Source organism: Lactuca saligna, chromosome 8 (genome assembly GCF_052625555.1).
Source record: "Lactuca saligna cultivar CGN05327 chromosome 8, ASM5262555v1, whole genome shotgun sequence".
NCBI classification, from domain to species: Eukaryota; Viridiplantae; Streptophyta; class Magnoliopsida; order Asterales; family Asteraceae; genus Lactuca; species Lactuca saligna.
The window spans coordinates 8,784,130-8,800,649 of NC_136424.1; the positions used below are offsets into that span (position 1 = coordinate 8,784,130).

At 37.0% G+C, this 16,520-nt stretch overlaps 1 protein-coding gene across 1 annotated transcript; it reads right to left on the bottom strand.

Annotated features, from left to right (window-relative positions):
• Positions 1 to 402, bottom strand: LOC145009376 (uncharacterized). Its single transcript, XM_078968084.1, has one exon. It carries the CDS (start codon positions 400 to 402, stop codon positions 1 to 3), a length of 402 nt encoding a protein of 133 aa, XP_078824210.1.
• Between the last annotated feature and the right edge of the window lie 16,118 nt (positions 403 to 16,520).

A 16,520-nucleotide genomic window follows, 5' to 3' on the forward strand; every position in this document is an offset into this window, starting at 1 on the left:
CTAATAATGTTGTTTAATGTCGAGGTTCATGTTATCGGAACCTGGATAGACGAAGTATCTTGTCTTGTGTGCTTCATTCATGACTACATCTCTAAATCCTTTAAATTTTAGGACACAGACACATTCCATGAAGTAGTGAGCTCTGTCTTCTTTGACTTCAAGATTCTTATCGATTCCACACAGTGCTTCATTCGTAGCATTCTCCAGCTTCAGTGCCTCCAATTGAGCTTCCTTGATTTGTGAAGTTAGATGGGTGTGGATGGTCATTGATAACTTTTTCACCCGACAACCAGAGTATTCTTTTCTGCTTAAGGCGTCGACCACCACGTTATCCTTTCCTGGGTGGTACTTGATCTCGCATTCATAATCATTTACCAACTCCACCCACCTTCGTTGCCTCATGTTTAGCTCCTTTTGATTTAGAATTTGTAACGCCCGTAGATTCGGGCTAGTGAATTTAGAAATGATAAGAATCAAAAATAACTTTTTGATAGAAGAGTGTTTAGAATAAATAATCATAGTTGTAGTATATGCCAGAAGGTTTCCATGCATATAAAGAACGCCGAAATCCGAGTTATAATAAAGAAGTTATGACCTATCGAAATTTCGCGACAGAACCGACACGACACATCGTGATGTAAATAGAAAATTTACATTAGAGAGATATTTGGCCTTGGAGATCTAAATTAAAATCGTAGCATACGTTGAACTGAGAGTGTGCATGAAAAGAACAACCAAATCTGACTTCGTATGAGGAAGTTATGATTTTTCGAAGTTTCGGCTTAGCAGTGTACAACCTGAAGTTTGAATTTGAGATCGAGCAATATCTAGTCAAAACAATCTAAATGAGAATTGAAGATATCATCGATAGTAGCCCAACGGTGAAAAGATAGACGGAAACGAAGTTTCCAATGAAGGAGTTATGAATTTCGAACAGAGTTTTCCTGTCCCAGCCTACTAAAAATAATGTAATAAAAATAAAGTCAAAATTAGCCAACGGAGTCTAAACGAGAGTTGTAGATCATAATCTCGCCTACACGTTGATATAAATAACATCGGAAACAAAGCTCGTATGCGAAAGATATGAATTTATGAAGTTCGGGGCGTGAACCCTAGGGATGTGTTAAAGCTAACGAGGTGACCATTAGTGGCTCACGAGGTGAGCAGATGATGGACGTCTTCCAGGGCAAGTGGCCATGACGAACTCAATGACGTATCGAGCTCAGGAGGTGAGCATATGTAGCTTACAAGGTGAGCCTAGCTCACTAGGTGAGCATATGTGGCTCACAAGGTGAACCTAAAATTTTTTACCTATAAATAGAATTCAAGGGGCAGCCAAGTTTGGTTGCTCATCTCTTACTCTCCCACTCCCGATACTCTCTCTAAGCCTTATTTTAACCCCCCCCCCCCCCCCCCCCCGAAGCCCTGGTATCATCTTGAGACCCAAAGCAAGTCCCGGAGCCCAAAGATCCTGAGAAGAAAAGAGTTTCCGAGCCAAAGCTCTACCTGCGAGAAGCCGATTTTTATGAAGATCTTCCAAATCTACCGAAGAATACTACTTTTACAAGCCATAGTGTTGTCCGAGCATCATCTAATCAAGTGAGTGTGTAGTTACTTTCTTCTAACACATAGATATGAAGTATTTGCTATTAAATACGTGTTATGTGTTTATATATTGTTTGTTTATTTGAGATGGATGTTGGATGAATGTTTTATACAGGTTTGTATATGATTTAAACAATATATGTAATTCATATCTACAAATATGTTGGGTAGAACATGGGTAGATGGAATAGTTGGTGTGTGATGAGAGATGGTATAAGTAAACCTTAGTGACTATGAGACGTAGTGCCTATTAAATAAACCCTGGCGACGATGTGACTTCAAGCCTGTTAAAGTAAACCTGGGTGACTATGGAGTTAGCGCCTGTTAAAGTGAACCTTGATGACTATGGAGTTAACGCCTGTTAAAGTGAACCTTGGTGACTATGGAGTTAGCACCTATTAAGTGAACCTTGGTGACTATGGAGTTAGCGCCTGATAGTTATGGATTTAGTACCTGATAGATAAACTTTGGCAGCAATTGACTTCATGTCAATTCCTTAGTTAAATCCTTAGGAATGAATGAAGGAAGGATAGTCGATTACGGTAAAACCTTAAGAAATAAAGAAGATAATGGTGATGGGTAATTGGGTTGATTGTTTGATGATTGAATATAATAAATATATTATTGTGGGTTGAAAACACTATATGCTCACCAGGCTCCCAAGCCTTACCAACTTAATTTTCTTTTCATTACATGTAATGGCACAAGAGTATAAGTTGGTGGACTTGACGAGAGATTTTGGATTATAGATCAGTAGTTATAAATAACCGTTGTAAGGTCTATTTTATACTGTTTATGCTTTTGGTCTGTATCGGAACACGACATCCCGAGATTTTGTTATTTAATGAAAGTACATTTCTTTAAAGAAATGCTTTGATAAATTCTTATCATATTTTGTTTTGGGAACATATTCCGCAACTGTTTTCTTTAGAAGATTACTCTGATTTTAAAACAAAGCAAAAACAAATCGGTCTTTTCTGGCCGTGAAATTGGAGATGTCACAGTTGGTATCAGAGCATTAGTTTAAGCGAACTTGGAATTTGTAGGATTTCTAGACTTAAACTTACAGTGCTAAGCGATGATCGTGAGATGAGTGTCTACCATATTTTAAGACATGAGCACTAGTATATTTTAGGAAAGATGCTTAAAATGCTTTTATGTGCTAAATGTTATATGTTTGTTGTGACATCCCCATTTTCACGGCCAGAAAAGACCAATTTTGTTTATGCTTTATAAAAATCAGAGTACTTCTTTTCATAAATATGTTGCGGAATTTGTTCCAAGAAAAATACGATAAATACGTTATCAAAATATTTTCGAAGAAACGTATTTTATTAATTTTGAAACGTTTAGGATGTCATCATCAATACAGAAACATAAGCATAAACATAAACAGAACTTACATTTATTTACACTAGTGATCTAAATCTATTTAATCTCTCGGTGTAATGTGACTTCATATCAACACCTGTGATATAAATAAACTGAGTGGTTCAGGTTGGGAAACCTGGTGGGTACATAGGGTTTTCAACCCACAATAATATAATTATTATGTTTAAACAATCAAACAATCAACCCAATTACCCATCCCCATTATTTTCTTTAATCTTAAGGATCTACCCTAAGAATCAGCTATTCCTCGTTCATTCATTCCTAAGGATCATCCTAAGGAATCGGCACAAAGTCCATCGTTGCCACGGTTTACACAACGGGCACTAAGTCTGCATAGTCGCCAGGGTTTAGGCATTAAGTCTGCACGATCACCAAGGTTTAGGCATCAAGTCTGCATGATCACCAGGGTTTAAGCATCAAGCCTGCATGATCACCAAGGTTTAGGCATCAAGTCTGTATGATCACCAGGGTTTATAGTACATCGGTTGAACACATCTTTCACAACACCTACAGGTTGCGAGCCTGCTAGTGTTCCACTGGACTGTCTAGAATAGTCTGTGGTTATCATCCATACTCTGCTGAATGACGGGGCCATCATTTGGGAAAAAGGCTTCTCAAATATTCCACTTCTCACCCTCACCTCGTGGTCTATAACACCTCTCAACTCATCATTCAACTCATATTCCATCTATTATATCTGCACATTTGTACCCCAACATTATCATAGATATAAAATACATATACAGTTTAAATCATTTAAAACATGTATAAAATCGTTCATTTAGCATAGACAACAAGTACTTAGATAATATGCACACATAGCACTTAATTTATATAAAATACCTCATATCTATGTGTAAGATGAAAGTAACTATGCACTCACTTGAAAAGGTGATGATTCCGAACTCAGATAGCACTTCACTTCTTGAAAAAAAAATTCCTTCGACGAAACCTAGTATTATTACCACTAGAGTTTAGTCTATTATTCACCGAGACTAATTAATATTCTATCTATTATTACTATTATATAACCGTTAAATAATACTTATATAACCCATAATAATAGCCCGATTACTTATTATATGTTCTTAATAACGTTAATATAATTAAATAAAAGCTATATTAAAAATAGCGTAGGCGTAGCTCACTTACAACGGGTTTTTTAAATAACCAGGATTTTCTTGGAGCAGCATTCCTGTGCGGAAAAGCTCTTCTTCTCGGAGCCGTTGAGCACTCAGGGGCTTCCGCCTCGTACTAGGGAGGTTCCCTAGGCTTTTCGGGGAGTTTTGGGCTAGAGAGAGGTTCTAGAGAGAGAATAAAGAGAAGAAAGAATGAGAAAGGTGTGAAGAAAATGAGGGTGGGAGAGGTTCTATTTATAGGGTGAAAATGGTTGAACTTGGTGCCACATGTCACCATCTGGTGGCAAGACTTGGGGAGAAAGCAATGGTCAAGATTGTGCCACATTACCCATTTTCGCACAACACACTTTCGACTTCTAAAATCCGTAATTTTAACATACGACCTCTGTTTTTGACGTTCTTTATATCCACGCGTAGGTAAAAATAATATCTACAACTTTCATTTTGACTCTGTCGGCTAATTCTCGACTGATCTTAAATTTAACAGTACGAGGTGTTTAGACTGTTAAATGACCGCGAAGAATTCGTAACTCCTTCATACAGACTTTGTTTCCGTCTGTCTTTTTACTGTTAATTTCCTATTAATGAGATCTTCAACTCCCATTTAAGTCACATAAGCGAAAAACCGCTCGAACTAAAATTCGAGTTTCGGGTCGTGCACTGCTAAGCCGAATCTTAGAAAAATCATAACTTCTTCATACGAAGTCAGATTTGGGCGTTCTTTTTATGGAGTTTCTCGGTTTAACATATTATACGAATTTCGTTTAGATCACTAAGTCTAAAAATTCCTCAATCGTAAAATCACTATTTACACTTCGTGGTGCCGTGTCGGTTCCGTCACGAAACTTCGACGGGTCATAACTTCTTCGTTATAACTTGGATTTCGACGCTCTTTATATGTACGAAAACCTTGTGACATATTCTACAACTTGGTTAAGATTATTTATTCTAAATAATCTTTTGTCTAAAAGTCATTTTCGACCCCTATTACCTGTAAATTGACTAGCCCGGATCTACGGGAGTTACAATTATCTCCCCATTAGGTTGATTATGTCCCGGAATTATCAATGAAACAGGGCTCGTATAATGGCTCCATACGTCATCTCTTCATCCTAGGTAATAGTTATAACTTCTATATTCCTTCAAGTCTATCTCTTAGACTCATTGACTGTAAGCAGTACTCGAGCGTGCACCTGCTCTCTACCTTAAGCTAGACTCCAAATTATGACCTTCAAGTCACAATCTCGATCGTTACTGGATACGAACTTGAGATAAGTTCTTTTATTACTACTATGGATCTATGTGTCATATTCTAATGACCTATCATCGTATGTTGCAACGCTTTAGACTTAGGTCTCTTAGAGTCAAACTCCAAAACAGAGTATACCTTCCTTCATGTTCTAATGGGATACAATCACATTTCAATATGTAGCATTACTAGCTACCAACTTCTTTAACAATCATCGCGATACTTCTACTGATCGCCCTGGGTTAGCTTTCATTTCAATCTTTTGGTTTAAGTTAGATGCTACATCGAACTTGGTTCTCTGAACCACGTAACATACTCATCGTATTCGGACTCAATTTGATATGACCACTAGGGTCAGAATAACAAAAATCTTCTTAGTTATTACTGAAACGATGGTAACGACATGCTTGAATAAAACAGACTCAATTATTGGCTTCTTGGTAACCTTGTGACTTTCCCTGATCCAAGCGTGAGTCATGTGCTTCCGGTAGTATATGCATCTACTACCTTTCACACCTACTCATACTCGTCCCAAGTATTGTCTCGCAGTTTTCCAAGTTACCATACAGGAAAAATCACATAATAGTTTTACACATCAGATAACAAAACGAGGGCTTTATTATTTCTCAAAACTATTACATAGGTGTTCAAGTTCACCCTAGACTATGCCTCTAATAGGCTACATCATACGATACTATGACTACTACATAACTTGATCTTCAGATATGAAGTCCTCATCCTTGATTCCTCGCATGGTTTTCTGCTTCGTCGAGGATCATGTGAAATGCCCTTGACCTTGGTGGCGTTTCTGGTCTTGCTGCTTTATTTTTCCTCGACCAGTCCCTAGAAATATGCCCTTCTTTGTTACATCCATAACACACCTTCTTGTTGGATGCACACTTGATGGCGTAATGCCCTGTCTTTCCAAATTTGTAGCAAGTCACATCCTCGCCACATTTCCTGAAGTGCTTCTTTTTACACTTCTCGCACCACTTGGTTTCACCTCCTCCTCCTTCTTTAGTCTTTGAGAATTTCCCTTCTTTGTTGGATTTTGAAGATCCTTCATGCTTCCTTTTCTCGCCAACTTTAGCTCTCTCTAGACCTTTTTCCATAATTTGGGTCTCAACATTCTTGGCTGCCCAGATGATAGTTTTCAAAGTGGTTGTTTGCTTAACCATTGGACCAAAGTCTACTGGTAATCCAGGGGCAAACTTGTTAAGCTTGGAGAGTTCGGTTGGGACTAGGTAAGGAACAAGCTTCATTTTCTCCGTAAAACTTGCAGCATACTCAACGGCACTCATCCTTCCCTTCTTTAGATTCTAGAACTCATTGTTGATCTCCAGAAGATCCTGCTCAGAGCAGTACTGCATTTTTAACTGCACCAGAAAATCTTCCCACGACATCTTGCTCGCTTCTCCTTTGGGCATCGAATCAGTTAGTAGCTTCCACCAGCTTAGTACTCCAGATTTCAACAGAGGAATCGCGAGAGCGGTCTTTTCCTGTTGCTACACTCGCAACTCTCAAACATCGTCTCCATCTTGGAGATCCAGTTCATGACTTCCACCGGCGTCAGGCTTCCAGATAGACTCGGTGTTTTGGACGCCATGAAATCCTTGTATTTGCATCCACGTCTGTCATTTCCTCCGTCCTGGTGGTTTTGCCTAACTATCGGTGGGATTGGTTGAGCAACGGTCCCACTGTAGTTTCCCTCCTCAGTCTGCCCTTCGTTCAACTCGTGTTGTTCGATCTGTATGGTCGCTTCTTCTCGATTTTGCTGGAGCAAACGTCTGGTTTCCTCCATTTGACGATCCAACATCGCCTGGATCATCGCTTGCACTCCGGCCATCGTTATTGGCTCAGCAATGGCTACCACAACCGGTATTTGCTCAATCACTGGGGGTTGGTTTCGGTTCCCATTTGTATTCACGTTTCTGCTACGGGTCCTTTCCATCCTGATCTATACACCGAATAAGGTACATCTAGATCTTTATTTAGGATTGACGTTTAAATCATCTTTATCACTCCGAAACGTTTATATGCTAATTCTAATATCGTATTCGTACGTTTACAATCCTAAACACATAAGGTTTACAGATCCGGTCGGCAACAGACCATAGATTCGATCAAACTATAGAATAACAAATCATTTAGCACGTAAAAGCAATTTAGGCGTCATTCCTAAAATAAGCTAGTGCTCACACCTCACAATCATCGCTTAGCATTCTAAGTTCAAGTCTAGAAATATCCTACAAATTCCTAGTTCGCTTAAACTAATGCTCTGATACCAACTGTGTCATCCCCATTTTCACGGCCAGAAAAAACTGATTTTGTTTATGCTTTATAAAAATCAAAGTACTTATCTTCATAAAAATGTTGCGGAATTTGTTCCCAGAAAATACGATAAATATGTTATCAAAATATTTTCGAAGAAACGTATTTTATTCATTTTAAAACGTTTAGGATGTCATCGTCAATACAGAAACATAAGCATAAACAGAACTTACATTTATTTACACTAGTGATCTAAATCTCTTTAATCTCTCAGTGTAATGTGACTTCATATCAACACCTGTGATATAAATAAACTGAGTGGGCCAGGTTGGGAAACCTAGTGAGTACATAGGGTTTTCAACCCACAATAATATAATTATTACGTTTAAACAATCAAACAATCAACCCAATTACCCATCCCCATTATCTTCTTTAATCTTAAGGATCTACCCTAAGAATCAGTTATTCATCGTTCATTCATTCCTAAGGATCATCCTAAGGAATCGGCACAAAGTCCATCGTTGCCACGGTTTACACAACGGGCACTAAGTCTGCATAGTCGCCAGGGTTTAGGCATCAAGTCTGCATGATCACCAAGGTGTAGGTATCAAGTCTGCATGGTCACCAGGGTTTAGGCATCAAGTATGCATGATCACCAGGGTTTAGGCATCAAGTATGTATGATCACTAGGGTTTAGAGTACACCGGGTGAACACATTGTTCACAACACCTACAGGTTGCGAGCCTGCTAGTGTTCCACTGGACTGTCTAGAATAGTCTATGGTTGTCATCCATACTCTACTGAATAACGGGGCCATCATTTGGGAAAAAGGCTTCTCACATCGTCCACCTCTCACCCTCACCTCGTGGTCTATAACACCTCTCAACTCATCATTCAACTCATATTCCATCTATTATATATGCCCATTTTTACCCCAACATTATCGTAGATATAAAATACCTATACCATCTATTATATATGCCCATGTTTACCCCAACATTATCGTAGATATACAGTTTAAATCATTTAAAACATGTATAAAATCGTTCATTTAGCATAGACAACAAGTACTCAGATAATATCCACACATAGCACGTAATTTATATAAAATACCTAATATCTATGTGTAAGATGAAAGTAACTATGCACTCACTTGAAAAGGTGATGATTCCAAACTCAGACAGCGCTTCACTTCTTGAAGAAAAAAAATCCTTCGACGAAACCTAGTATTATTACCACTAGAGTTTAGTCTATTATTCACCAAGACTAATTAATATTCTATCTACTATTACTATTATATAACCGTTAAATAATACTTATATAACCCATAATAATAGCTTAATTACTTATTATATGTTCTTAATAACGTTAATATAATTAAATAAAAGCTATATTAAAAATAGCGTAGGCGTAGCTCACTTACAACGGGTTTTTAGATAACCAGGATTTGCTTGGAGCAGCATTCCCGTGCGGAAAAGTTCTTCTTCTCGGAGCCGTTGAGCACTCAGGGGCTTCCGCCTCGTGCTAGGGAGGTTCCCTAGGCTTTTTGGGGGTGTAGAGAGAGGTTCTAGAGAGAGAGTAAAGAAAAGAAAGAATGAGAAAGGTGTGAAGAAAATGAGGGTGGGAGAGGTTCTATTTATAGGGTGAAAATGGCTGAACTTGGTGCCACATATCACCATCTAGTGTCAAGACTTGGAGAGAAAGCAATGGCCAAGATTGTGCCACATCACCCATTTTCGCACAACACACTTTCGACTTCTAAAATCCGTAACTTTGACATACGACCTCTGTTTTTGACGTTCTTTATATCCACGTGTAGGTAACAATAATATCTACATCTTTCATTTTGACTCCGTCGGCTAATTCTCGACCGATCTTAAATTTAACAGTACGAGGCATTTAGACTGTTAAATGACCGCGAAGAATTCGTAACTCCTTCATACGGACTCTGTTTTCGTCTGTCTTTTTACTGTTAAGTTCCTATTAATGAGATCTTCAACTCTCATTTAAGTCACATAAGCCAAAAACCGCTCGAACTAAAATTCGAGTTTCGGATCATGCACTGCTAAGCCAAATCTTAGAAAAATCTTAACTTCTTCATACGAAGTCAGATTTGGGGGTTCTTTTTATGGATTTTTTCGATTTAACATATTCTACGAATTTTGGTTAGATCACTAAGGCTAAAAAGTCCTCCATCGTAAAATCACTATTTACGCTTCGCGGTGCCGTGCCGGTTTCGTCGCGAAACTTCGATGGGTCATAACTTCTTCGTTATAACTCGGATTTCGACGCTCTTTATATGTATGGAAACCTTGTGACATATTCTACAACTTGGTTAAGATTACTTATTATAGATAATCTTTTGTAGAAAAGTCATTTTCGACCCTTATTACCTCTAAATTGACTAGCCCGGATCCACGGGCGTTACATTTGCCATATATGATATTATTTGTTTGGATCTATGGTTTGTTGCCAACCGGATCTAGAAACCTTATGTGTTTAGGATTCTAAGAGTACAAATACGGTATTAGAACTAGCATGTAAACGTTTCGAAGTGATTTGGAGATTTATATGTCTATCGTAAATAAAGCTTTCTTATCTTAAATTCTCGCCTGGTACACCGAACGTCTGCTTGGTTGTACAAAACGTTATGGAGAAGAATCGCAGAGAACTGAGTCAATGAGGAAATGAAAGGCTTATGATACTGAATGACACCTATCGGAAGATATCGTAAGAGTGGTGTCTTTCCATTAGTTTATGTCTGATAAAATAACGGGACGTTAAGAGGAGTAGGGTATGTATGAAGTACACCTTCGATTGGCAGGATGATTGAACGACTGGTGTAATTCTTGAAGTTGTCCCATAATCTGGAATTTCCTTCACCAATCGAGTTGAAGCATAATTGATGATAGAAGATACGCATAGAAGAAGTCCTAGTATAGTCTAGGAAAAATTTTATGATTACTTGGACAGATTCGTATGTGTTAAATTGTTTTGTGATTTTAGGACTTGGGTACTGCGAGACAATACTTGGGACGAGTATGAGTATGTGTGAATAGTAGTAGAGATCTATACTACTGGAAGCACAAGACTCACGCTTGGATCACGGAAAGTCACAAGGTTACCAAGAAGCTTGTAATTGATTCTATTTTATTCGAGTATGTCATTACCATTGTTTCGGTAATGACTAGTAAGATGGTTGTTATTCCGACCCTAGTGGTCATATCGAATTGAGTCCGACTACGATGAGTTTGTTACGTGGTTCCGAGAATCGAGTTCGATGTAGCATTTGAATTAAGTCAGAAGATTGAAATGTTACATGCTAAAATGTGATCATATCACATTAGAATATGAAGGAAGGTATATTCCATTTTGGAATTTTACTCTAAGAGACTTGACTCAAAGTGTTGCATCATACGATGAGAGGTCATTAGAATATGACCCATCGATCTGTTACAATAGATAAGGGGAAGTAATTATCCTAAGAAGAAGAAGGAGACCAAAATAAGGACTTATTTTGTAACTTGAAGGTTATGTTATGGTTGAAAGTCCAACATAGTACGAAAAGAAGATGGAAGACTGAGCATCGTCTACAGTCAAGAAGCCCTAGAGTTAGTTGCTCTTTCGAGGAAACATAGGAGCTACGATTATTACCTAGGATGAAGAAATAACATATGGAATCGTTATACAAGCCTTATTTCGTTGATGATTCTGGGACGTAATCATCCTAAGGGGGAGATAATTGTAACGCCCATAGATCTGGGCTAGTCAATTTAGAGACAATAAGCATCAAAAATGAATTTTTGATAGAAGAGAGTTTAGAATGAATAATCATACCCAAGTTTTAGTATATGTCACAAGGTTTCTGTGCATATAAAGAATGCCAAAATCCGAGTTATAACAAAGAAGTTATGACATGTCAATGTTTCGCGACAGAACCAACATGACACAGCGCAACGTAAATAGTGAATTTACGTTAGAGCGATATTTGGCCTTTGCGATCTAAAAGAAAGTCGTAGATTACGTTAAACCGAGAGCGTGCATGAAAAGAACGCCCAAATCTGACTTCGTATGAGGAAGTTATGATTTTTCAAAGTTTCGGCTTAGTAGTGTACATCCCGAAGTTTGAATTTGGTATCGAGCAATATTTAGCCAAAACAATCTAAACGAGAATTGAAGATCTCGTCGATAGTAGCCCAACGGTGAAAAGACAGACGAAAACGACGTTCAAATAAAGGAGTTATGAATTTCGAACGGAGTTTTCCTATCCTGACCTAATAAAAATAGTATAATGAAAATAAAGTCAAAATTAGCCAATGGAGTCTAAACGAGAGTTGTAGAGCATCATCCCGCCTACGTGTGGATATATATAACGTCAAAAACGGAGCTCGTATGCGAAAGTTAAGAATTTATGAAGTGTGGGGCGTGAACCCCAAGGCTGTGTCAGAGCTCACGAGGTAAGCGTTAGTGGCTCACGAGGTGAGCATTAGTGTCTCACAAGGTGAGCAGATGATGGAAGTCTTCAAGGGCAAGTGGCCATGACGAACTCAATGACGTATCGAGCTCACGAAGTGAGCATATGTAGCTTACGAGGTGAGCATATGTGGCATACGAGGTGAACCTAGCATTTTTGCCCTATAAATAGAATTCAAGGGGCAGCCGATTTTGGTTGCTCATCTCTTACTCTCCCACTCCCGATACTCTCTCTAAGCCTTATTTTAACCCCCCCCCCCCCCCCCCCCGAAGCCCCGGTATAATCCTAAGACCCAAAGCGAATCCCGAAGCCCGAAGATCCCGAGAAGAAAAGAGTTTCCGAGCCAAAGTTCTAACTGCAAGAAGCTGATTTTTGTGAAGTTCTTCCAGATCTACCGAAGAATACTACTTTTACAAGTTGTAGTGTTGTCCGAGCATCGTCTAATCAAGTGAGTGTGTAGTTACTTTCTTCTAACACATAGATATGAAGTATTTGCTATGAAATACGTGTTATCTGTTTATATGTTGTTTGTTTATTTGAGATGGATGTTGGATGAATGTTTTATACAGGTTTGTATATGATTTAAACTATATATGTAATTCATATCTACAAATATGTTGGGTAGAAAATGGGTAGATGGAATAGTTGGTGTGTGATGAGAGATGGTATGAGTAAACCTTAGTGACTATGAGACGTAGTGCCTATTAAATAAACCCTGGCGACGATGTGACTTCAAGCCTGTTAAAGTAAACCTGGGTGACTATGGAGTTAGCGTCTGTTAAAGTGAACCTTGGTGACTATGGAGCTAGCGCCTGTTAAAGTGAACTTTGGTGACTATGGAGTTAGCGCATGTTAAGTGAACCTTGGTGACTATGGAGTTAGCGCCTGATAGCTATGGATTAGTACCTGATAGATAAACTTTGGTAGCAATGGACTTCGTGCCAATTCCTTAGGTAAATCCTTAGGAATGAATGAAGGATGGATAGTTGATTATTAGGGTAAAAGCTTAAGAAATAAAGAAGATAATGGGGATGTGTAATTGGGTTGATTGTTTGATGACTGAATATAATAAATATATTATTGTGGGTTGAAAACCCTATATGCTCACCAGGCTCCCAAGCCTGACTCACTCAGTTTTCTTTGCATTACAGGTAATGGAACAAGAGTATAAGTTGCTGGACTTGACGAGACATTTTGGATTATAGATCAGTAGTTATAAATAATTGTTGTAAGGTCTATTTTATACTGTTTATGCTTTTGGTCTGTATCGGAACATGACATCCCGAGATTTTGTTATTTAATGAAAATACATTTCTTTACAGAAATTCTTTGATAAATTCTTATCATATTTTGTTTTGGGAACATATTCCGCAACTGTTTTCCTTAAAAGATTACTCTGATTTTAAAACAAAGCATAAACAAATCGGTTTTTTCTGGCCATGAAATTGGGGATGTCACAGTTGGTATCAGAGCATTAGTTTAAGCGAACTAGGAATTTGTAGGATATCTAGACTTAAACTTAGAATGCTAAGCGATGATTGTGAGATGAGTGTCTATCATATTTTCGTTGGATTAATGTCTAAGTCCATAATTATAATTGGTAAGACTTGACCCGACCTAGCATGGTCCATTTGGGTTACATGGCATCATGCACTTGGATAGACTATAATGAGAGAAATAACACTTAAGTTGATTAATATATTGTAAGTTCTAATATATTAATAGGATTATTTAATTAGTATTGATCAAGAATTAATCTAGAATTAATTAAGTGATCAAAAGAAGACTAATTAAATATATATGGGTTGATTGCGTAAATCATCCATACTTGTATAGTGGGCTAATATTCCATGGATAATCAAGTTGGGCTAAAACCCATAGGATGGTTCATGGATGCTCCATGGTGTATTTGAACCCATGGATCCAAGGAAATGGAAGGTCATGACAATTAGGGTTTACCCTAATTGTAACAACTATATAAGATCATATTCTTTGGGAAAAACCGGCCATTGTGAATAATAAGAAAGGGCTAGCCAATTTTAGGTGTGTTCAAGTTTATCTCAAGTTATTCCAAAGTGTATTTGGTGTTATGTGAACCATTTGAGGTGTCACACTTGAGGCACTAGGCACTCAAGCTTCATGAAGTCATTCTACATCAAAGAGGTATGTATTCAATCTTGTTATATTCATTATTTTGTATGCTAGATTAGGATAATACCTTGGATGTTCATAATTGCATGTATAATTGAGAAAACATAGATCTAAGGTATTTAGGGTTGCATGTACACTTAGGAGTGTTAGAATGCTCCTAACCCAATAGTGGTATCAGAGGCTAGGCTTGTTTTCTTGTTATACTTGCAAAATTGGCTGAAAAATCGAGTTTTGTTGGTGTCTGCACAGTAGACTCGCCGAGTCTATGAAGGGACTCGACGAGTCCAAGGAAAAATGCATCCAACTCGTCGAGTTGGTTCATGCACTCGATGAGTTGAACCCCCTGACATCATATATTCGATTGTTTTGGCTAGAATTGGACTAGGAACATTACCCTAGACATCCTATGTAGAATTCTACTCATCAATCACTAGGCTCCTAACATGGGGGTATATATATATATATATATATATATATATATATATATATATATATATATATATATAGGCTTAGGTTATTGTATTCTAACTAATTATTGTGTGGATATAGAAAATGATTGTGGACTATCATTTTAGTTATTTAAAGAAAATCATTTATCCATATTATTAAATTTAAAATAAATAGAATAATACCATTTTATAAAAGAAGGGTAAAATTGTATATTTACATTACTTTTTAATTAGGAAACACAAATTTAAAAATGAAATTTTTAGAATTTTCGGAATTTTTTTATTATCTTAATTTTGAATTCTGATTTTTTTTTAATTAATTCGATTAGAATTTTATCATAATTTTATTTTGTTATAATGATGTTCTATGAGATTGTTTTGTCAGAATGTTATTCTACTAGAATATTATTGAATAATAACAAAATTCTTGAACTCGGATGTTATTCTACTAGAATATTATTAAATAATAACAAAGTTCATGAACCTACAGTTAAATAATAAAAACATTCGTGAAAAAATAACATTTTCAAATATAAAATTCTTGATACATTTTAGTATACTTGTATATATTCTAACAGAATGTCGAAAAAATGCATAAAACTCTTAAAAAATATCATTCTCAAATATACAATTTTTGAGAAAAATACATTTTCCCAAAAAATTATCATAAACTTCTATTTTAGACAAATAACACTTTTTGTGTCCTTTAAGAATTTAATCATCAAATTCTTTTTTAGACATTTCCACAAACACCTATAATGCAATATATATCGACAATATAAACATCATTTTTTTTGTCAAAATCATTTACAACATTAAAACAATTGTAAATTTTAAGAAATTTAGGAAGTCCATTTCCAGATTACAGACCCTCTTGATGCTGAATCAAAATCTGCCAAAGCAATAAACCCAAACACCCGTTCAACCATGAATTCCTGTGAAAAAAAATCAAATCCAAACATCCAATTTAATCCTCCTTTAAATGTTGTTAAACATCAATAAAACATCTACCTAAATCTATTGGTGAATCCCCATTGATTTACAATCAACAAAAAAAAATGTTCTTCTCAACTTCAATCAAGAACAATAAAAAGAAAATAGAAGAAGAAAAAGGAATGCTCTAGGATATTTAAGCAAAAACCACCGAGCCCCCTCCACTGTTACGGATCGTTGCTGCTGCTTCGTCCCTTTTGTTGCTTTGGTTCGTCGAACCCAAGGGACAAACCCCTCCATTTTGCAATCGATTAGCCAACATCGAGAATCGACACAACTTGCTGCTTCATTCTTCTTCTTCCGTTCGGACTCATCAACTGTGGAGACCATCGGACTCTTCCTGGTGAACACCAAGCAACACGAACACCACTGGATTTGTGACTTAGGTTCCTTCGGATAAACACGTAATCACGATTGAAGTAAAATGTGATTTTCTTGTTTGGGTTTTTGGTAGAGATCGTATGTTCTCTGGTAAAGAAGGCAATCTTTAGTTGGAACGAGATTTAGCGTTAATGCTATGAAACCGATTCTTATTTAAAGGGAAATTAATTGATTTAAATTTCCCAAAATTAATTAATAGCTAAGATTACAATTTAACCATTATTTAGCTATTTGAAATGATTGGTCCACATTCATCCTTACATCCACACTATATTTAGTTATAATACATGAACCTCTCTCTCTCTCTCTCTCTCTCTCTCTATATATATATATATATATATATATATATATATATATATATGTGTGTGTGTGTGTGTGTGTGTGTGTGCGCGCTTGTGTGTGTGTATGTGTGTGTG

What these genes read in the sequence shown, in the direction of transcription:
- LOC145009376 (XM_078968084.1), bottom strand. Translation starts at nt 402, where the DNA reads ATGAGGCAACGAAGGTGGGTGGAGTTGGTAAATGATTATGAATGCGAG.